General features: G+C 43.4%; 1 protein-coding gene across 9 annotated transcripts in view; it reads right to left on the reverse strand.

Moving 5' to 3' along the window:
* The window catches only part of SH3KBP1 (SH3 domain containing kinase binding protein 1), a 324,749-nt gene that overhangs the window by 128,615 nt on the left and 173,168 nt on the right, over window positions 1–22,966 (reverse strand). For 3 of the 9 annotated variants that reach the window (XM_057310434.1, XM_044377582.3, XM_057310432.1), the window contains 4 exons: window positions 17,812–17,941; window positions 17,187–17,246; window positions 9,721–9,795; window positions 5,912–6,117 (listed from right to left, as the gene is read on the reverse strand). In XM_057310434.1, the coding sequence (XP_057166417.1) occupies window positions 5,912–6,117; window positions 9,721–9,795; window positions 17,187–17,246; window positions 17,812–17,941 (471 nt within the window). The remainder of the gene's footprint in view (window positions 1–5,911; window positions 6,118–9,720; window positions 9,796–17,186; window positions 17,247–17,811; window positions 17,942–22,966) is intronic. The other 6 variants (XM_044377583.3, XM_057310440.1, XM_057310438.1 and 3 more) reach the window with 2 other exon arrangements.

Consider the following 22,966-nt stretch of genomic DNA (forward strand, 5'->3'; position numbering starts at 1 on the left):
GTCTAATTCTGGGGATTAGCTGGCAGGCCCATTTGGTTCTCATACTCATCTATATCCTTCAACTTTGCCTTCATCAGTAACAACATTGCTATATAACATAGGTAGATAAAGGTGCACAAATCTTAAGTGTACAGCTTTGAGGAATTTTCACACAATGAAATAAGATCTATATAAATAGAGAAATATACCATGTTCATGGATTGGAAAGGTATCAATTCTTCCCAAACGTATCTATAGAGTCAATGCAATCCCAATCAAAATCCCAAAGGTTTTATTTGTTTGTTTGTTTGTTTTGGTGGGGGGGATGACAAGCTGACTCTAAAATTTATATGAAAATACAAGGGGTTGGGGCGCCTGGGTGGCTCAGCTGTTAAGCATCTGCCTTCGGCTCAGGGCGTGATTCTCTGCTGGGAGCCTGCTTCTTCCTCTCCCACTCCCCCTGCTTGTGTTCCCTCTCTCGCTGGCTGTCTCTCTCTCTGTCAAATAAATAAATAAAACCTTTAAAAAAAAGAAAAGAAAAGAAAATACAAGGGGTCAAGAATAGCCCAGGAAATCTTGGAGAAGAGGAACAAAGATTGAGGACTTAAATTGCCAGATATCAAGGCTGACTATAAAGCTGCAGTAATTGAGGTAGTATAGAATAAGTGCAAGGACAAATATAGACCAATAGAACAGAGAGTACAGAAACAGACTAACACATACATGGCCACTTAAATTATGACAAAGGTGATAATGGCTGTGCAGTGCAGAAAGGATGATCTTTTCAAAAAGCAGTGCTGGGTGAAATGGATATCCATACTGAAAAAAGGAGCCAAAAATATTATTTTGATTCCCCATCCACTGACTCATCTTATTCATTAACTGGTTTAGAACCTAGATTGCAGGGACAGTGGGGGAGCTTATTGGGAGAGCCAACATAAGTTTCTGTTAACCTCTCTCCTCAATTATAGTCACCCTGTCTTCTGTAATCCACTCCTCCCACTATAAGTTGGAATACCCCACTGTAAGTTGGAATACTTTTTTTAAAAATATTTTATTTATTTATTTATTTATTTATTTATTTATTTATTTATTTGACAGAGAGAGCGAGACAGCCAGCAAGAGAGGGAACACAGGCAGGGGGAGTGGGAGAGGAAGAAGCAGGCTCCCAGCAGAGGAGCCTGATGTGGGGCTCGATCCCAGGACTCCGGGATCACGCCCTGAGCCGAAGGCAGATGCTTAACGACTGAGCCACCAGGTTCCGCTGGATACTTTCTCTAATCCACCTACCTGATCATATCACTCTCTTATTGAAAATTGCTCCCCATTGACAGCTCCTCACTGCCTTTAAGATCAAGTCTAAACTCCTTAACAAGTCACCAGGCCCTTCCTGATCTGGGCCCTGCTCCTTCTCTATTCTCATCTTTCCCCACTTCCTGCTGAAGCCTCAACACATGCTCTGTGCTATCTCAATTTCCCTTCAAGGCATTAATACATGTTGCTCTTCTCACTTTGATAACTCTACGCTCCTTGGCTTAATGGATGTCTACTGGATGCCATGGTTCTCAGCCTAAACATCACTTCCTGTAGGCCTAAAAACAGTACTTCCTACAGGAAGTCTAAACTTTACTTCCTGTAGGAAGGAGCTACACACAACTCGTACATGAACACTCGTTCCCCAGCCTCCCTCACACCTCATCACTTCCTGCCATGCCCAAGGGCTCCTACAGCTCAGCACTGTGTTCTCAACCTGATCTCAACTTGTGGCATTCCCTACACTGTATTATTACTGCTTATTTACTTTTCTGCAGCTCCCTGAGGGCAGTGACCCAGTCTTGTTTACCACTGGGTCCCCAGTGCTGAACATATATTGAGTACTCAATAAGTATTAGTTGAAATGAGTTACATTTATAATTTCAAAGTATTTTCTGTTATATGACATTTTTTTAAGTCTTATAAGGTAGGACAGGTATACAGAGTATTCCCATTTTACATATGGCCTAGTTGAGGTTAAGTAATTTTGTCAGGGTCAATGAGCTAGGACAATGGTACCATGCCCTTCTAATTTTATGATATTTAACTTGGTTCATCTGTAGACACAGTGTACTTTCCATTATTTTAATATAACAAGTACTTACCTCTGGGTTTAGCTTAAATGTTACATTTTTTCCCCAAGGTTCTTCTTTTTTCTTTAATCTCTTATCAAGGGAAAGTTATAATACATATAAAAAGAGAGTACAGGGGGCTGATCCCATATGTATGCGCCATCTAGTTTCAACAATTATCAACTCATGACCAATCTGGCTTCCTTTGTGGCCTCCCCACTCTTCCATCTTCCAAACTACTGGAAGCAAAATCCCAGACATTAAATAATTTCATTTGTAAATATTTCAGTTAAATGGTGCATTAAACAAACCATTCACAGTGATAAAAGGACTCATAAACAGGGTCCTTCCTTATGGCTCAATAAATTGAGAAGAAAGACTACTCACTATTTCCCTATTGTTGGGGACAGGGAGTGTTATATCGTATCTCTCCTGGTATAATTACCAGCATTCAGTCACTCTGGTTAGGCTGATATGGATTAGAGTATAGGGAAAACAAGCACCGAATTTTCTAGTGACGGAGAAAAGTGGATCTCAAAATGTCCCAACTTGAATGGTAAATATAATATGCTTGCAGTTGTTAAAAATGACCAGATTCCTTTTTTTCCTTCATCCAAGTTATCAAACCCGCCATCTCAGAAAGCCAACTGCCCCAGCCTCAGTGGAAGACCTGCTTGGGCCTCACTTAACAAATGCTGTCCCATGAGACCCAGTTTGTGCTTCCTCGAAATCAAACCAGCACACTCAATTCTCAAAGGAAACTTCCTTCTGCAAACATAAATCCTGGACACAAAACCATTTCAAAAGTGACGAGAACCAGGTTGTGCGCTAGTAAAACATTATCGCACTCATCAGTTCTCATGCCCGGTTGTGCAATAATATAATGGATCCATAAATTTCTGCAACTATTCATAGTGCCAACAACAGGGGGTGGAGATAGTTTTGAGTTCTCTTAGACGCTGTAAAAAAAATTGTCCACAGCCAGTAAAGCAAGCTGGGAAGTTTACGTTTGCCCCAGAGGCTTCACAACGAGGAGCGGGTTAAGATTGCTGCCAGCACATGGTTTCTTTCTGCAAACAAATCATGAATCAAGACACACACACACACATGTATATTACTCCGATGATGTTAACGTGTCATGTCACTAAGACCAACACAATAAATCTCTGCTTCACAAAAATGCAGTGAACCATACAGCCACTATATTTTCAACCATATAACTGTTACATTATCCCACCTAGTCCCCTCATTTTATAGAGGTCTGTAATCTCTAGAGTGCTATGCTAATACAGTTTTATTATTATTCATACATGCAATACCTACTGAGCACCTAACCTACTACGTGCTGCACAGTGTTCCAAGCACATAGCCTGTAACAGAGAATAAAATAAATAATAAACAGGATAAAAAATAAATATTATGTTAGAAAGGGTTGCATGCTATGGAAAATAAAAATGCAGCACAAGTGAGCAGGACAAGCCAAGGGGGCAGGTTTTAGAGTAAGTGCACCGGGACAGGGCTCGCTGAAGAGGTGAAGTCTGAGCAAAGTATGGGGGAGCGGAGAGGCAGGCCGCCAAATGGGCCGGTGTAGAGGCAGGGTGCCTGGCCAGAGGAAAGCACTATAAGAAAGGGCCCAAAGTGGGAGAGTGCTTGGCATGTTTAGGGAGAAGTAAGGGGCCAGGACAGAGTAAGCAAGGGGAGAAGAAAAGGGAGAAGTCTGAGTGGTAATAGAGTCGAGTCCCTTCAGCCTGTGGGCCTGGGGCAGGCCTATTACTCTGGTTCTCCAGGGAGCCTCTGCAGGGGCACAAGCAGAGGAGTGGCATATGGTCTGACTTGGGCTTTCAAAGGATCACGCTGGCTTCACTGTTGAGACAAGAGTGTAGGGGGAAGGGGAGAAGCCGGAAGCCCTATAAGGAGGCCACTGAGTGATGGCGAGAGAGCAGGGGAGGTGTGAGGGGGATGAGCTGTGGTGGGTGCCAGATGTTCACAGGAGGCAGGGCTGATGGAGTCACCTGACAGGCTGGACAAGGATTGTGAGAGGAGGAGAAGTCGGGGGCAGCCCCAAGGCTTTAGTGCTGACGTGGAGGAGGGGGAGGGGCACTGCCTTCCCTGAGATGCGGAAAGCTGCAGGCAGAGAGGTTCGAGGGGGAAGACGATGAGTTCAGGGTTGGGTAAGCTAGTAAGAATTTAAGATCTTCCAGTGGGGCTGCGCAAGTTGGCAGCTGGGCACGTGGCCCGGAGGTTCAGAGAAGCGTGCTGGGATACAGACTCGGGAGTATTACACGTGGTGCTGCTACTGCTGCTGCTAATAACCCACTTTACTATTGTGTTTAAAACAAATATTCATAGCAATAATAAAAGTCTCTCTCTCTCTCTCTCTCTCACACACACACACACACACACACAATGTCCTTCAACACAGAGAAGAATAAGACCAAGAATCAAAAAGTAAACAAAAGGAATTAAGTGTTTGCTGACTGAGTCAATGGTCATGTTCATTTCAACCAGTTGAGTAAAATGAAGAAAAACTACATCCATTGTTTCTTCCCAAGATGGGCACTTGCTCTTTTGTAAATATTTACAGGAATCTGAAAGTGATGGTGTGAAGGAGAAATGAGTTCGCAAGCTGGGATACCAACTAGATAGCTTTCAGAGCTTGAGAAATATCATATATGGCTTACTGAAAGAAACAAGTTGGCTCAGATAAGCTGCAGCGAAAGAAGAATGTAAATGGAACAGTCTTTCATGTCTAAGTCTCTGCCCTTTCTGCCTTTTTCACCCCTAAAAGTATTAAGTGTCCCAAAGTTTCCTTTCCAGATTCTAATGCATGATGACACCAGGCAAAGTTGCTGGAGGCTGGGGGAAAGAGGCAGCTGGAAATTCTACAGCTGTGGAAGATGATGCAACTTTTAAAAATTCATCTCACCCAAAAAATGAAAAACATTTAAAAGCCACCGATAAACCTACATTAGAGATGCTGCCAATGCCCCATCCCCTGAGCCTACTGGCACAAACATCAAAGCAAAAGTTTCAGCACTAAATCGAATTAACGAACATTCCTTAAGCACAGCACGAGTGTAGCTTATTACAATCTGGAAAATTCCACAGTATTTATCAAATCCTAAGCAAAGCTATGGTGCTCAGAAGTGTACCACAGTAGACGTCACTGACAGCCACAAGCTCGATGGCTCTGGGTGTGTTGCTGTGGCAACCGTGTACTCAGCAGCAACACACTGTCTGCCTCTCGCAACCCAGAACCAGAGAGGTAGAAGAAAACAGCCAGCTTCCTGACGGTAACAATGCAGGGAGTCAGAGCACGGCCCATCTCCATCATACACACACGTGGGAGACTTCCTTTCGGCAGTCTGAAATCATTCCCACCTAACTCCTAGAGAAAAAAACCACACAACCCCCTTTTGTCTACTGCAGAACCAGTCAACACACCCAGGCATGAAGCACTAGAGAAATGCACAAGGAGAAGTGATAGATCCGTCTGTGCCCACAAGTGTCGTGGTCATGTGTTTAGCTGGGTCCAGGCATGAAGGACTTTTCGGGGGGGGTGGTGGTAGAGGGGAATGGAGAAGTGCGGATCCATTTGAAAAGTCATACCGAGACGCTTTCCACAGAGCCATCAGTAAGAGAAGACGCAAACTAGAGCATGAGCCTTTCCAGAAACACAGAGGGAGAGCCTCAAAGGGGAGAGGGCAAACAGCTAGCATGTGAGGACGCAGACACCCCAGAAGAGGCACAAGAAGTCTCAGGTGCCCAAAATGGACTTTTGGGTACTCCACACTGTGCTGAAATAAAACAGAAACTGTCGAACATACCTTCTCCACCGGTAGAAAGTCATTCTCTACTTCAATCGACCTGGGTCTTAGTTTTATTGGTTTGTCTTTGAATATATCTCCAAAGCCCACTCCCTTAACTTTCTTCGGCTGGATTGCTGCAGTGGCGACTGTCCCGTTGGCACCTTCGGATTTGGTACTGCTCGAGTCACCCCCATCACTCTCGGAGCCTGTGGTTTCCCTTAAACCTGTCAAGAGTGGGGACGGGGAGAGAAAGAGCTCAGCAATCAGCCTTAGCCGTGAAGCACCTCACAGCCAGCCAGGAACCACCTCTAAAAGTGTTACTGGGCACAGGGCAACCTGCACTGGGGCTTTTCATTTAGTGTGTTGAGTACGTTGCATTTGGGTGGCTCTGAGTTGTGTTTGATCTCCCCACCCCCAGCCTTTAAGAAGTGAGTCAAAATTCTTCAAAAAAAAATCTAATTTCAAAGCATCTCTGTGTAAGTGTGACATTTCGCCACACTTCAGCCGCAGCCTGATTCTGATACAAACTTGTTTTGCCACAGTCTGCGTGATAACAACCCTTCCCACCCTGTCCTCGCCTCCCCACCCCGCCAGTACCACATACTGTACCTCCAATCTCTATGACTCATGGCAATTAGCAATTAGCAATGAAAGTAACATTTCCTAAAGGGAAACTGTAAAGCTAAAAGCCATTTAAACAAATTAGCAATTAAAGAAACCACACAAAATTATGACTGCCAAAGAATTAAATCTCTTTGGATGGCTTCACAAGGAATAAATGCACGCAGACATGTTTCTCTAGGAAAGCATTAAACCAAACTTGACATTGAGGCGCTTTCACTGGCAAGATGATTGTGTTTGTTAAAGAGGGAAAGGAAGCTGCCCTCCCGGAGGCCAGACTCCCCCAAGCCTACCGCTCTTCTTCCCTCCTTCAGTGCCATCATTTCCCCAAAGCTGAATCCCTTTCCAAAGAAGAACACTGGGGCATGACACCCTTCCTTTGACTTCCTGTGGCATGTGTCGGAAGTCATCAAATAGTTATCAGCAAGACAGGTGAACACTTACCTCCCAGATTCTTTTTTCCCCAGGCTCTGCCCACAATCATGTTCCTAAAAGGAAGAGCCTATTTGTTTCTAGTTAATTTCTGGGTGTACACTCTCACTTTGAAAGTCAGTGCATCAGTCATGCCATCAAAGGGCGGGATTCAAAGGATATTTTATGGAATACTTAGTTTGCCATTCAATCTGTCTCTAAAGCCTCTAGATGTGTAGTAGAATAGCTCCTGAACATTTACTGTATATCCCCTCATGACAATGCCCTCGATGAAAGTACACCATCAAATTTTGCTCTGTATTAGCCAATCATGTGCTATCTTTCAATAGGGAAGGTGGGCTCCTAGTTCGTAAGAACAATACACCAAATAATTGCTCACATAAAATGTTATAAAAGTCGAAGTCATTCAAATAAAGAAGTCTCAGGGCAGGAAGGAACTGTTAAATGAAAACAGATAAAATATCGAAAGGTCATTATAAATTGCTAACAAGTTTCAAAATCAAATCCTTAAAACTAAAACAATGGCTGTGTTTGTTGCTGCTGCTGTTTTTAAAAAAATGGCATTTATAGGTCAAAAAGGAAGGGGGGAGAGGGAAGATCTCTGGTGTACATTTTAATTAAGTCAAGAACAGCATTTGTGAGCAAGAACGGAGGGCAGAGCGAGAAGGAGCAGCCTGCAGCAGTGGGGTCGGCTGTAATTTATAGGACTGGATTCGAGTGTGCAAGCATGGAGAACCCCTCTGGATTAGCTATCCATTCGCGTGTTTATTTGTTCATTGTTTTTGGAAATAACCCTGCTGGAGATATAATTTTGGAGTCTAAATATTGTGTCATTTCCCCTTTAACATGTTCTCATTTTGCCGTATGGATTCTTTCTATGTGATAAATGGCTTGTATAGTCTTTGCTGGGTTGGAAAGAACCATTTGAGGGTGGAATAAAGAAAGAGTTAGTGGAAAGAAACCATCACCGCCCTGCCCTCCCCACCACCACCACCACCACCACCACCAGCAGCAGCAGCAGAAGGCAGCAGGGGAAATGGATTCGGGCAAGGCTGTTTTAGTTCTTCAAAGAGAGGAATTTGAAGGAGTCTTTTATCATTCCTCATTAGTTAGAACCATAATGTTTTCCACCACTGCCGTTCTGATTTCCCTGAGCTTCTGGTTTCAGGGATTTGCTGCCTTCCGGGCTCATCCTAATGACTTTATATTAATCACCGTGAGAAATGCTCTTCACATTGCACGGGGAGAGGGGGCAGTCATTCAGCCACATAAGCAGGGACTGGGAAGGAAACCCATGGCAGATTTTTCTTCCAGACATTCTGGCAGCCTGCTTCTATCACTTCTAAGTATGCAAATTATACAGCTGAATATCTGGGTTGGTGAAATAACTCAAAATCTAGTTCCTTCCCTTTAGAGGGAAAGAAAGGTGACATTTCAGGTCGGTTGGGTGCTGCATTTTTGGCTACTGGTGCCCATCACACACGCTTTCCCGTAAACTGTCCCCATGTCATGCTCAGAATGCCAGGTGACACCCACAGGCATACAGCGCAGAGCGTCCTCTGTGGGCTGGGGCCAGGTCATGAAGGGGTTGTGACTGGTGCACCGCGCGCTAAGCGCAGAAAGTGTGCATGTTTGCAAACGCTTATAGCGGTGGGCACTGCTATGACTTCAGACATGTGGCCAGGGGACTCGTCTAGGTGACCAGGGAATAGACTAGTCCCGGTCTGTCAAACGCCCGTGGTGAGGTGCAGACGGCACACGACATGCATAGTAAAGTCGTGTACAGCAAGACCAGCTCTCCGTCCATGGGGGGCTGGAAATAAAAACAAACTTCACCACAGACGGTGTGAGAAGCATGGTTCCGGCGCTCCCATCTGAACCTTCTCTTTCCCCGCTTCTGTGTACACAGGTACGGATGCGTACGCGTGCCTGCACACCTGGGTGGAGGCTTTGTCTTCAAGGTGAAAACGGAACAAAGCCTCAAGTTTTCTCTGTTATACGGCTGGCCAAATGACATCATAAATTACACTTTTGTGTAATTTACTGTAATATTCCAGCATGGATCAATTCAGACCTGTGAGCCATTTTTGTTGATTTTAATTTTAAAACTCACATGTGTAGTGCTATTCAGCGGCAGGAACCGTTCTAAGGGCTTCATGAAATTCATTCATTAATCTCATTCATGTCCTTCCCCCTCAACTTTTGGCAGCTTTATCTCACAACACAAAAGGCTATACATTGGTCCTGCCAAAAGAAGTCTGCCGTGCAGTGACTGGCTGAATGAGCAGAGCAGAACACCATTTCTGGCATGGGCTTTCGTGTCACGTTCTTATTTCTTTGAACAACACAATGAAGAAATGGTTTATTGGTTTCTAATGAGCCACTCAGGAAAAGCAGTAACCGCGAGAGGTTGACATCTCCATGGGAAGCCATCTTACACCACCGCAGAGGCCCAGAGATACTGGTACGAATACGTATGCCATGACAAATGCTACCGGTCCCTTCTCTGCACGCATGGTCCATGCACGCATGTCACACACATGGCGGAGGCACAAAGCAAACAAGAAAGCGCCAGGGCTGTGATGAGGAGGCTCCTGCAGCACACACCAAGGAGACAGCACTTATTCGGGCAAATAAGTCCATGTCCTTGGATCAGAAAGTCACACAGACACTTGGCAGAAGCATGAGCAGCTCAGGAAAGTGCGGCCGTGTCAAAAACCACAAGTACGCAGATGTTAGCTTTACGATTGCCTCCTGCTGTTAAGGTCACTCACTGTAATAGCGTCTGTGGCCCTCCGTCTTTCCCGGTGCAGCTCGGTACAGAATTGTCCCTTCAAAGGTAGTCTTTCCTGACAGTGAATGAGAGAAGAGAAGGGGAGAGAAAAACAAGAGGGGAGAAGGGGGAGCAAATGATGGCAAAAGAAGGAAGAGGGAGAGTCTTTAACTGAACTTGCCTTCAATGAATCCGCTGTAAGAGTTTTATTGGCAAATTAATTAGAGACCATTAGGCAGAACTTAAGAATATTATAGAATGAGCCCAAAGTCCCCACGCAACCACGATGGCAACGAGCACCCGGAAGAGAGGCTTGCCTCTGCAAATGAACGGGCATGTAGATTACGCCCAATTTAAACCTGGATGCCATTTCCACATTTTAACTCAAGAAAAGGAAAACCTCAATTAACTAGAGGAAATCCAATTAATTGGATTCCTTAATGAACTCAATTGTACAGTACAAACTCCTCTTTGGAGAATATGACCCATACGTAATATAGATTTAGGCCCATTACCTTTTATCTTCTCCCCCCAGGGCCCTGTATAATACAAAATGATATCCATGACCCCAAGATTCTCAACAAGGCACAGAATTCTCTTTAAAGATTTTACGCTCCGTACCTTTCAGCAAGAAAAGGTACTAACATGCTGAGGTGGGGTTTCACCAATGAGGATTGAAGCCAGTAGTGCCATCTGTGTAGATGGAAGGGGTTTTCTGCTTAGCACTGCGGACAGTGCTGCGGACAGCAGAAAACCCTATTTCTTGAAACACCTTCATTGAGCTTTTGCCATATCAGTCATGAGACTGTACTTAAGCATGAGGACATAGGACTCACCCACTGTCAAATATCAAAGTATCTCTTTTTTGTTGTTACATGTAGAGGTTATCAAGAGCATAGGACTGGACACACAGCTAAAGCCCAAATTTCTCTGGAATCGTAAGTACAGGAATATACACACACTGTCCTACTTTGAGTACACACACACACACACACACACACACACACACCCCTTACAGAGAATACCATGGGCAGGTAAAATAGTTTGCTAAAGGCAAACTCAATTAATAAATGCATTACTCTACATTACCCAACAAATAGGTTCTCTTATGGCTTATGAGCTAAATAGCAAACTAGAGGCCAGTCATACAGCTCACTCATAATAAGTCTGAGGGAGGGAAAGACAGGCTACTTTTACGGAGAGAGGAACTGAGAGGGAGGGAGCAACTTGTCTCACTTCTTAAAACATTCTTTAGGAAAATGGAAAACTCCAACAGGAAACATCAAGTCAGTTTCTGGGCCACGTCACTCCTGAGACATGAAGAGAACTGTGAATGACCAGATGGATGAATGAAATGCCACTGGGTATTTCCCATTTCCACGTCCTACCGGCATGGTGGGACACCCTCGTTCTGAAGTTTGCCCTTTCTGACAAATGTGCTCTAATTAAAGCAAAAACTTAGATGTTCAAAACCACTGGCTACATAAGAATCATCCAAAGAAACAATAAAGTGTTTCAAAGGTTCCTGTTAGGTTTGCAGCTCTTGAGGACTTTGATGACAAAACAAAAAGGAGCAAATAAAGCAGCGTGTTTCATTTGGGCAATTTTTATTCTGCTTCGCTTTGGTCATCAAGGTGGCACTATTCCTAAAGAAGACAGACGTTTTGCTAGCGAGGCCCTCCCAAACTATACAGTGGGGGTCTTCTCAGTGTCAGAAAAAGGTATCAGAAGAAAAAGAGATCAGTATTTTGATAAAGTCCCTCCATGTTCAACAGAACCTCCCTGTGTTCTCCCCCAGGACCGAGTCTGAGGATCACTGAGGGAGACCACAGCTCTGATGTCTCTGAATGGCCGAGCATGTGTGCGAAGCCCCTGTCCGCTGGCAGCAAGGCGACGGGAAACGGAGCCTGGGCTGCGGGTGAGCGAGGACACACACGTTCTATAGATGGGTGATTGGAAAGGTCATGAATATGAGTGCTGTTTATTCCACTGGGAGAAATACTCTACTATCACTATTAAGTATTAATACCTGAAGGCGGCAAACACTCTAAAAGGGAAGAATTTTATAATTTCAACAGAAAATCATGTGCTTATCCTAGCATTTAATTTTGCCTGAAACTGTTTCATCAATTTGCTAATTGCTCTTCACTGCTAATAGAATGTCATATGTGAAACAAATACCATCTAATATTAAAAAGAACAAAACGTACAAAATAAGAAAGAACAATCTTTATCTTACAACGAATGAAATACAATATTTCTGTATCGCGAAAGTGGTTTGCCCCAAGTTTTAAAAGGCCATCTCCATCTTTGTCTTAGCTTGACAAGTCACTAAGGCATCAGAATCTAAAATTCCAAAATAAGGAATCAGGAAAACAACAAAGTCAATTCAAACTGAAATCTCCTGGTTATTAATGGTTATAGAAAGAAAATGCAAACTTTGCCCCTCTGAAAATTATGGAAAATAAGTGAAACTGTTTCTGTGCTAAATGATTTAAAAAAAAAACTAACAGGAATACTTTTTAGTTTTACAACAATTATTTTAGAATCTGAGAAATTCAACAATATTTCAAAAAGATGTTAGAAATAAAAGACACATTTATGTCTTAAATGTGAAGCAAAATTTATCTGAAAATGAAATTGGACAACAGTAATATCTGGATTTGCCGCAGCATCCAAATAAATCTTATGGTTCAGGATATTCTGATTATAATTTAATATGATATCAGTATAATTTATAATTAGTTCTTTTTTGAGAGAGAGAGAGGGAGAAAGAACACATGCATGAGCGAGAGGGAGAGAGAATCTCAAGGAGACTCCCTGCTGAGCACGCAACCCGACACAGGGCTTGACATGGGGCTCAATCCCAGGACCCTGAGATCATGGCCTGAGTCGAAACCAAGAGTCAGCCACATCACCGACTGAGCCACTCAGGTGCCCCTATAATTAGTTCTATTTCACATTTAGTCAATACCAGCATGTGCAAAATGGAAACTGAAAAGGTAATTAATTAATCATGATCTGCAATAATAGGAAGAAATAATTTAAACTCTACTCAAATCTGAAATTGGTCAGATGCTCTGTGAAAGGGTTAATTGCAGGCCAGAATGAAGGCAATGCCAAAGTATGTGTGAAAAGCCTGAATGTAATTGTGGCCTCGTCACTCATAAGCCATGCCACACACAGGACTTATTTTCACCAGACTTCAGGGTTTCTTATCTGCCACCAGGCTGGAAGGTCTCTAAATTCCTTTCCATTCCCAACAGAAGATTCTGCCCACACTATTATTACAACCACTTGGATGTTTTCTTTTTTAAAAACCTAATTTACTCAAAATTTTTTCACCATTGGTCTGCTACATGGGAGCCCATCTCATTCTTTTAAAGAATTCCTTTTTGGTGTCATTTTGCAAGCCCTAACAGAGCTGGGTGAGAATCATCAGTGGCTCCTAACATTCAAAAAGAAAGACAGCTAGACATTATGAGCCTCCATATAGATGATACACCACCATCTATGACATTTTAGGGAATATATATATGTATATTTCAAACCTCAATTTAACCAAGCCCCTAGATGTGATTATTAATTTATAGGAACACAGAGTCAATAGCATAACAGAGATGAAATCAGCAAAGACAGATGGTAGGAAATTAATGGACAAAGGACCTGAGTTTGTTCAGTAAAAAAAATTATAAGGGAAAAAGGAGACACGGAGGAGGAATCTATAGATTTAGAAAGACTTGAAACACAACTGATTATAATCAGATATAAATCACATTCAAACTAACAAATTGTATTAAAAATACAAGACTACAGGGTGTCTGGCTGGTCGGTCAGTAGAGCATCTGACTCTTGATCTCGGGGTCATCAGTTTGAGCCCCATGTTGGGTATACAGATCACTTAAATAAAACTTTAAACAAAATTGAAGACTATGAGGGGAAAGTCAACACTGTATATTTAATTACACTGAGGAATTGCCATTATTTTTTTTTTGTGTGATAAGAATTTTAAGACCTCCCTTTTATTGATACATATTGAAATATTTATGGCTGAAATTATATGATACATTATTCCTTCAGAATAAAATGGGGGAGGACTGGCCGTGGTATAATTGCAATGAAGTGACTATAGGCTAATGAATGTTAAAGCTGGGTGCTGAGCACCCAGGGGTTCATTACACTATTCTCTCGACTTGTGTATATGTTAGAAATTCTCTATGATAAAAACCTCTGTGAAAAAGTACCTTTCATGTTTCATAAATTCTATAAAATACAACCGCGTTTTCAAATTTAAACATGGAACAAAACATTTCTGCTACTACATGGCTATGAACTTTCTTATCTGAGGTAAAAGGTTTAAATCAACCTATCAACCAAACAATTGCTGTAACTCTTTCCTTGACAGATTAGATTACCCTGAACAAAGATCTAAAGTTCGGAGATTTTCATAACCAACCACCATATATAAAAATACATCAGCGTAAAAGAAAAGCAAGTTCAAGCAATTTGCACCTGTCATTCAAAGATAAAAATGCCTCCTTAGAGTAAGAAAGGAGTCAGCAAGTGCTTATTGAACACCTGCTACATGTCAAGCTGTCCGGGCACCCCTCCTTAGAAATACAATGTCAGGTTTCTTTTATTACATTCATCCATCAGTTGACAAAACTCAACTTAATAACTATGCTCAAATACTTTCTGGAATTAGAAATGTGAAGAGTACAAATACCAAATAATTATGGGCACATGTAGGGGTATATGTGTGTGTGTGTGTGTGTGTGTGTGTGTGTGTGTGTGTGTGTCTGTGCAACAGAGATACACAAGGATACACTGCACACAAAGTTTTCTTCATATGCGCCAGGACACAGATTTTATGTCTTAAAAAACCTCAGCCTGATGTCTGGTAGCATTTATATTAACAGGATTTTTATATGAAGCCACAAGACCTCTAAAAATTACCAAAATGGCATAAACATCAGGAATATTAAGTAGACTGGTCTAACAAAGACTTTGATTAAGTACAGTTTAGCTCATACCAGAGTAAAAACCTACATGTCTTTTGTGCACAAACTACCTTTGTCTTTCTCAGTTTTATGATAAAAGTAAATAAGCATTTACTACAGTTATACAAGATGTTATCCCCAGGGAAAACAGGATGAGGGGTACATGGAATCTCTCTGTATAGTTCCAGGGTTTTGTTTTGTGTTTTTTTTTTTTTTTGCAACTTCCTGTGACTCTATAATTCCTTTAAAATAAAAAAAAATTAAAGTAAAGCACACTGAAACTACTGATGCCATTCTCTGTGAATAGGGAATAAGCAGAATCATTCTAAAACCAAAGGTTCCGCTTAGACAAATCCTACCAGCATACCTAACTTCCGTATAGGATCTGGCCTACATTTTATACATTTTACCATCTGATAGACATTGTATCATCTGAGTGTAAACGGCTACCAAAAACCTGTCAGAATGCTGAGAGATGCTATTTCTCTTTCAGGGGATTACTTCAATCCATCAAGCCACAGGGACATTATCATCACATCTGCTTTTGTATGAAGTCCTTTGTGACCACCACTGTCCCCACATCCCAATAGGACCGGCCTTCCCACCTTTTCCTCAGACACTAATGGAGCACCTGGGGCATCTTTGTGAACTTCCGGTTTGTGTACTCCCTTTCTGTAATGTGAGCTGACTGACGGCAGGGACTCTGTGTATCTTCAGTGTCTTGTGCAGTGTCTCAGTAACAACAGGGGCTCAGCAAAGGTTGAATGAATGAGGAATAGAAGAAAAGGAAGAAGGAAGAAAGGAAGGATGAATGGATGGATGGATGGATATGGATGGACAGATGGAGAGATAGATAGATGGGCCCTCTTGTCCTTAACTGTATATACAGGAAGATGGCCAAGGCCATGTAGTTCTTTCAGAATCATCCATCCTTGTTAGGAGACCATACCTCTTCACGGACCTCAAAACCCCTCAAAAAGGGACAGATTCTGTGGTAACTAAACATGGGTGCTGAAACATTTGGGCTCTCCTAGTTCTGAAATGGAGGGCTTTTAACTGAATGAATGTTGGGGAAAATAGTCTTTCCAAGAGAAACAGCCCCTTCTGAGCATGTGAAGGAACGTTAAGTGCCCAGAGAGACCATCCCACTCAGTCTCCTAACCTCCTGCCCCAGAAATTCCAGCACCATGTGCTTTGAGCTGAGTGGGTCAGGCAGGGTCAAATGTCCCTATTATTAAGTTAGAGCAAGAGGAGACAGTTTATTTCAATAATTCCAAAAAGACAAAAGGCATTACTTCTCTGACCCTCCAGCTGTGAAAGCATAGCTAACATGGCAGGATACCAAGAAGTCAAGGTTCTTCCAGAGAGGTTGTCCAATACCTCTGCAGATCTCCTTTTCTGCATCAGTAAAGGAATCCCAAAGTAATTTCCACATGCAGAGACAAAATGCTTCAGTGAGCATGGTACCAATCAGTGTGCATCAGCCTCAACATACAAACTGGTTATACCCTAAGAGTTTATCATGATTAACAATGAAAGTGACCATTTATGGACAGCCTTATATGGGTGAGGTGATTTATATACATTATTGCTATTAGAACATGTAATACACTTCTCCACAGAAATAATGGTATGATGACCCAATTTGGTCCTCCCTCCAAGAAAGCCCATTTAATTCACAACATCTCTGAGGTACCGTATTATTACCATAGGACCCAATTACCAGGTACAACACTATTGCCATGTATAAGAGGAGACACCAGGGCAGTTAGAATTGATGTGCAGTTCAGAACCTATAGCAACTTGCACCATCATGTGGTCAAGGGCATTCACTGCCCTCCCAGCTGTACTAACTAGCCGGGCCATGTTAGCAGAGAATTGCCCCACCTCAAGCCAGAGAAGGCAGCAGGAGCTCCAAGGTGCTTCACTTGTTAGAAAATCACCTCCCATATTTCCTACCAAAGACCCAAGATGGAATGGAGTTCAGGGGTGCAGTGGGGTGGGGTGGGATGGGGTCCCTGGCATTGGCAGTAGAGGGAAAGAGTATAGCTGAAGCCAACCAGCCAGAGCTGCTGTTTCTCTGTATGACAGGTCATATGAGCCCAAGCTGCTGAGAGACCAAGTGAAGAAGGTCGCCCGAGTATTTTTCCAGAAGTGGCTTTACCTCCACACTGGGAATCTGTCCATCGGATTACTGGTTAAATAAAAGAGACACAACTAACTTGAGAATACCGCTCAAGTCAGATTTTTCCAAATGGAAAAGAAAGATGTTTCAGTATTATTTTGACAGGATGGAGTTTAGAAAGGGAGGTCTGCAACCCCAGGTAGTGCCGCACCACCAAGACACAGTCGAGCCTCTTACGACATTCACGCCATGACCTCGGCTCAAGACGGCACAAGAGATACACAGACGCCCACGTGGGAAGTTGGGTTAGCGACTGGGAGAACAAAGCTTCCCGGTCCTGACCTTTTGCTCCGTGAGCTGGAAAGGGCAGCAGAGAAGCTGGAGGGAGGAGAGCTTCAGGCCCTGGAGAAAGAAAGACCTGGAGTTCGTTCTCACCATCGCATACATGCATGCTCACCCAAGGTGGGGTGGGCTCTCGGCTGTCTCATCAGACCGGTAAGGAAACTGGCATGCAGGCGTCTGGGGCACACCACTTCTCACCACCAACGGTTCGTGTGTGTGTGTGTGTGTGTATGTGTGTGTGTGTGCGCGCCATTTTTCTCCAAGTTCCTCAAAGGATGCTGAGAAATACAGTCTTATTTGGTTCATTTAAAAAATAATTATCAACTTGCAGTGAGAGAAGTGTATGGAAGCCCAGTGATACGAGCCATAAGGGAATATTAAAATGGCACGAAGGCTGACGGTCACCCATCCAGAGATGGACAGTGTGCGCCCACGCACACGTGAAGGTGTGCAGGTCATACCTTTACAAGGATAACCCGCTACACCAAGGGGTAAAGGCAGCACAAGCAGAAGTGTACTCATGAGCTTCTGTCACGCCCCTCGGCACAGGCTACAGAACAGCGGGGAGGCTGGAGCAGCACCCTCCGGTGCCCCCACCCCCTTCCTGCATGGGGGACTTCCTTACTTGACTTGGAGAGCTGCTCATCTTGAGAAACGCCCAGGTCATCCGACTCCCCTGACAGCTCCTTGATGAAGTTGGAAGGAAACATTCCGGTCTTCCCATTGAGAACGCCTTCCCACCATCCTTCTTCTACCTGCAAACAGAAGAACAGAGACGCAGGGCTCAGGTTAGACACTGTGGCTCCCAGTTTTCTCTCCCACCTGTGCAGTGCACAATGCAGAGCCCACACAGGGAGAGCGGAAGGACCCAAGGCTTATAAGTTAACAGGGAATGAGATCACAGACCTCACCGAGTCTTGAGATTCAGACTCAGGAAGGGGGGCTGAACTTGGGGGCCAAAAACACAAGTGGAAAGGAATTAACAATTTATTTTCACTAACCTCAGACTGAAATTTGGCATTTCCTTTGGTCACACTATGTAGGTAAGACAGTAATAGTAAACGGACCTGTGACTCGTCACCAAACAAATCACGGACATTTTCATATCATAGCACAGAAGCTGTGGGTATCTCAAGATATCGCTTGCACCCATGACTACCACGAAGTGGTGGCAGTTACCACACCTGCTCGGGACCTTGTTATTTAATGTATTCATTACAGAATTATTTATTAATTATAATAAGAAATTACACAGACTTTCATACCAATATTTGCTTTTAAAATAGCTTGATAGCTATTTCAACGGTTCCCTTTGTAACCGTATGTTTTATTTTAAGCATTTAAAATTATTATTTAACAAGTGACAATGGCTTCCGCAGACTACCCAAACTAATGAGATGGCCTAACAAAAACAGTTAAGAAGCCCTGAGCTAAAAACTCAATCAGAAGGTAGAAGGACTCCCTGCAAGTTTCTGAAGGGTTCTGGAGTACCCTAAGATGAAGTGCAACAGGGGGAAGGGAGGTAGGGAGGGCAGCCAGACTGCAGTCCTCTGGGTAGTGGAGTGAGGGCTAGATCTGGGGGAGGAGTGACAAGGGAGAAGGCAGGTATGGATTTGAAGGCCCTTTGAGGTACCAGCCACCAATTAGCTGGGATGAGCAAGAGGAAGGTAAAAAGCCATCCCAAGATTTTGTGATGGAGCCACTAACAGAACAGCAGAAGTCAGAAGTCAGAACAGCGAGGTGGCTTCTTGAAGGAAAATAACAGGGCATTCTGAGAACAAGTAAGTATTAAGTTACTCACGAAGTGCAATATAACAGAAAGAGAGACCCTGAATCTTTGGACTTTTTTTTTTTTCACCACACGCATATAACACCAACTCAAACTGATAAATACAATTTAACAGCTAAAACAATGAAAACAAAAAAAGATAAAGAATATTAAAGTCGAAAGCCCAGTTGAAATCCTACTGAAGCTCAGCAGTTATATGACCTCATTCAAATTTCCCACCAAACCGAACCCTGGTTCCTATCTATACAATGGGGATAATGAATACACTCAATCAGTGTTAGAGACAGATGTATTATGATTCTGCACTAGGGGCTAGGGACACAGAACTGTACAGGACACGACTTTTTTTCCCCCTGAAGCCATTGACAATCTGCCAAAGTAGAAAGGGCACGTGGTTGAAAGAGGGGAGAGGATGGGCGTGACTAAAAACTAGCGGTGGGAGGTAAATAGATGGGAAAATGCCATGACTCAGCACAAACTTGTTACACAAAGTTGAGCTCACCCAGATGGGGGATGCTATAGGAAGGCTCTGAGAAAAAAAGAAATCAAAATTAAGGTTGGCCTTGAAGAGGAGAAATGGTAGGTATATATAAGTAGGGCGGGGGGGGGCGGGGTGTGAGACACTCCAGAAAGGGGGAAGCTGACAGAACCTGTGGAATGGAGACAATCAGAATGGTGTCTGGAGCATTTGTTAGGGAACTTATGGGATGCAGGCTTGCCGAGTGGCAATTATATCTGCGTGATCACAGAATCTTTGGGAAGGAATCCAGACATCCATGCACAACTGTCCCAGTGACTATTCAATACCACATCGTGGCATTTAACAGCACTTCACTTGAAACCATTCCATGTTTCTATGCCAACTCAACTGATATGTGTTATTCTTTCAAGGAGCTTTTTATAGGATTAGGACGGTTGGGAAAATTCGCCATGAGCCTGAATAGAAATAGTCACTGGATTTGTGGTTGGGGGATCCTTTGTGCTTGTCTTGAATAAGGAACCATGAAATGACCTTCTTTCTCCCAGAATCACGGGGCAGGAGGGAAAAAGCAAGGGCACAGACTGCAAAGGAGCAGTCCTGAGCGTAATCCCCAACAGCGCGGGGCAGCTGGGCCAATTCCATTTGACTCAGTTTGACAGTGAAACCATCCCTGTTCCCAGTAATAAGCGGCTCCAGCCTGAGATCCCTGAAGGAAGTACTCCTGATGTGTGGGATTGGTTAGTTGCCTGCTGGGAAAGCAGGGGTGTCTTTACCTCTCCACACCCCCAGATGCCTATATCGGTGTCACAGCACAGTCTGAGAGGAGTGGCCAACAGGGAAGCAGCAGAGGTCTGTCATTAGCCACACTGTGAGTGGAGGGGCAAGCAGTAAAACCACCGCTCATTGCCTGGGGGGTACACTTCTCATGACTGGCGCCATGGCGGTGGGGGTGGGTGTCTGGCCCCTGTACCAGTGAGAACTGCTCAGTACCATTTCTTCCTATAGCCAGCTGCTTTCGTTGTAAGATTCAGGCTAGAGATACCAGGAAAAAAAAAAATGATCCTCACTCTCCCACTATCCCTCTTCGGCAATATTCTAGAGTTCAACTTCCCGTATTAAGATGAAGACAGTGAAGCCTAGAGTGATTACATTAATTCGTTCGTTCATTCATTCATTCATTCATTCAAGGAGTTAAGCATAGTACCTCACACTCTGAATGACTAAGAATGAAAAGCAGGGAAATCATTAGGGGAAACCCTCCATGGGGGTCTCTGAAGCCCTGGGCCCCCCACAAAAGGATCTGCCCTGCTGTGAGGAGTCAATGGGACCAAGAGACAGGACGATGTTAGCCACTGTTCTTAATTAAGTACCACCATGCCCGGGTCTATGTGCCCCTCCCTCTTCGACCAACATTTAATAAGCACCTATCCTGCGCTGCTCTAGGACCTTGGGGCAGATTCGCTGGTGAACAAAACAAAGACAGTGTGCTTGAGAAGCTCCTGCAACAAAGAAAGGAACATACAGAGCCTGCGCACCCCCTGCTTCGAAATCAAGCTTGCTTGTGTTTGTTTCTATATTTAAAAGACAGAAAGAAATGTGTCCCTTTGTGGATTATGGATGTTACCAAGGGCTTACCATTTCTGCCCCAAGGAGAGTAATAAAGGGGAACTGATGCCCACCTTCTCCCCCCCCACACACACACTCATCCACAGCCTGCTGCCCGCAGTGGCTCTAGGCTGAGCACAGCTCCCCACCCTGCGCCCCTGGGCCCAACCCAGCCAGCTCTGGAGCCCAGGGCTCTGTCCCGAGAGAGATCTCTACCTTCGGCCCAGAGCTGGGAACAGGGGAGTTGACACCTGGCAGTGTTCAAGAAAGAAAGACCCAGTAAAACCGCTTCAACAGTTTGTGTTGGGGGCCCTGAAATCCCCGTGTCTTCGCAGTCACCAGCAGCTAAGTGGGTTCAGGGCCCAAGGAGCTCATCTCTAGCTATTTAGCCCTGTTGGAAGTTGGGGAAGCAGCTGGATGAATTTCAACACTTCCACCCAATTTTACACACATTATCTACATGTGTAAGGCACTACAGAGAGGATGCCTGTGGATACAAAGATGACCACGCAGCCCACAGCTATTCAGAATAGTTTCGACTTAACAGCGTTGAAGTTTTACCTGTTAAACTGACTGAGAAAGGGAACAACAGCTTTACCGAGTCTAAAGTTTACCTCAAGGTGTGAGTAGCAAGACAGAAAAACCCATTTAAGGGCTGCTATAGCTTGCTACATGCAATTAACCCTTTGTAGCCCAAACCTCAGTCAGAAGCACACTGGAGGGGGGTTGTGAGGGAAGCATGGGGGAGGGAGAGGCACACAGGCAAATGAGGTCAGCTTCATTGTTCCCAGAGCTGTAAACACCCTTCTTTCCAGAAAGGTAAATGGAAAAGTCAAGCTTTAAGGAAAGGCCCACACCTTAACATTACTAAAAATTTCCTCAAAATGTATTCAGACTTTATAGGTTGTATGTTTCTAGGAATTTATCCATTTCCTCTAGGCTGTCCAACGTGATGGTGAGTAATTGCTCACAGTAGTCTCCTTCAATCCCTTGTCATTCTGTGTTATCATTTGTAACCTCTCCTCTTTCATTTCTGATTTTATTTATTTGAGTCCCCTTTTTTTCTTGGTGAGGCTAGCTAAAGATCTATTTAGTTTATCTTTTTGGAAGACCAACACTTAGTTTCACTGATCTTTTTATTATCATTTTAGACTTGATTTCATTTACTTACATTCTGATCTTTGTTATTTCCTTCCTTCTACCAATCTTGCAGCTCATTTGTTCTTTTTCTAGTTCTTTGAAGCTATTATGCTAAGTGAAATAAGTCAGAGCAAGACAAATACTATATAATCTCACTTCTATGTGGAATCTAAAAAAAAAAAAAATGAAACTCATGGATGCAGAGAACAGACTGGTAGTGGTTGCCAGAGGCAGGGGTTGGGGGGTGGGTGAAAGAGGTGAAGGGGGTCAAAAGGTACAAAATTCTAGTTATAACACAAATAAATCCCAGGGATGTAATGTATAGCAGGGTGACTATAGTTAATAGTAGTTCTAACATGTAGTTTTACCTTTTAAATATTGCTGAAAAAATGCAAATTATTTCCAGAAAACATCTTTTTCTATTAGTGGAATTAGTGAAAAAAATTTTTAAGGGAACCACTCCCTAAAGGCATAAACACCTACATTATTTTCCATTTTAGTTACTTTAAAAATAACCATCCCTGCTGATTTGGGGACATGAAAGCTGGTTGTGCCAAATTGACAGGTGTTATCTAAGTCCTAAATGCCAGGGCCAATATTTTCCCCCAACTCCTGTATAGTTCATTGTCTGATTACCTCTTTCTGGCAAAGCTGCAGCATTCCGTATACAAAGGAAAGTGATTTTTTATTCCCACGTTCTTCTGAGAATAAGCCTCTTCCACATGAAAGAGGCCCCTCAAAAGAGAAATCTGCAGAGCAATTCAA

Source organism: Ursus arctos, chromosome X (assembly GCF_023065955.2).
Source record: "Ursus arctos isolate Adak ecotype North America chromosome X, UrsArc2.0, whole genome shotgun sequence".
NCBI classification, from domain to species: Eukaryota; Metazoa; Chordata; class Mammalia; order Carnivora; family Ursidae; genus Ursus; species Ursus arctos.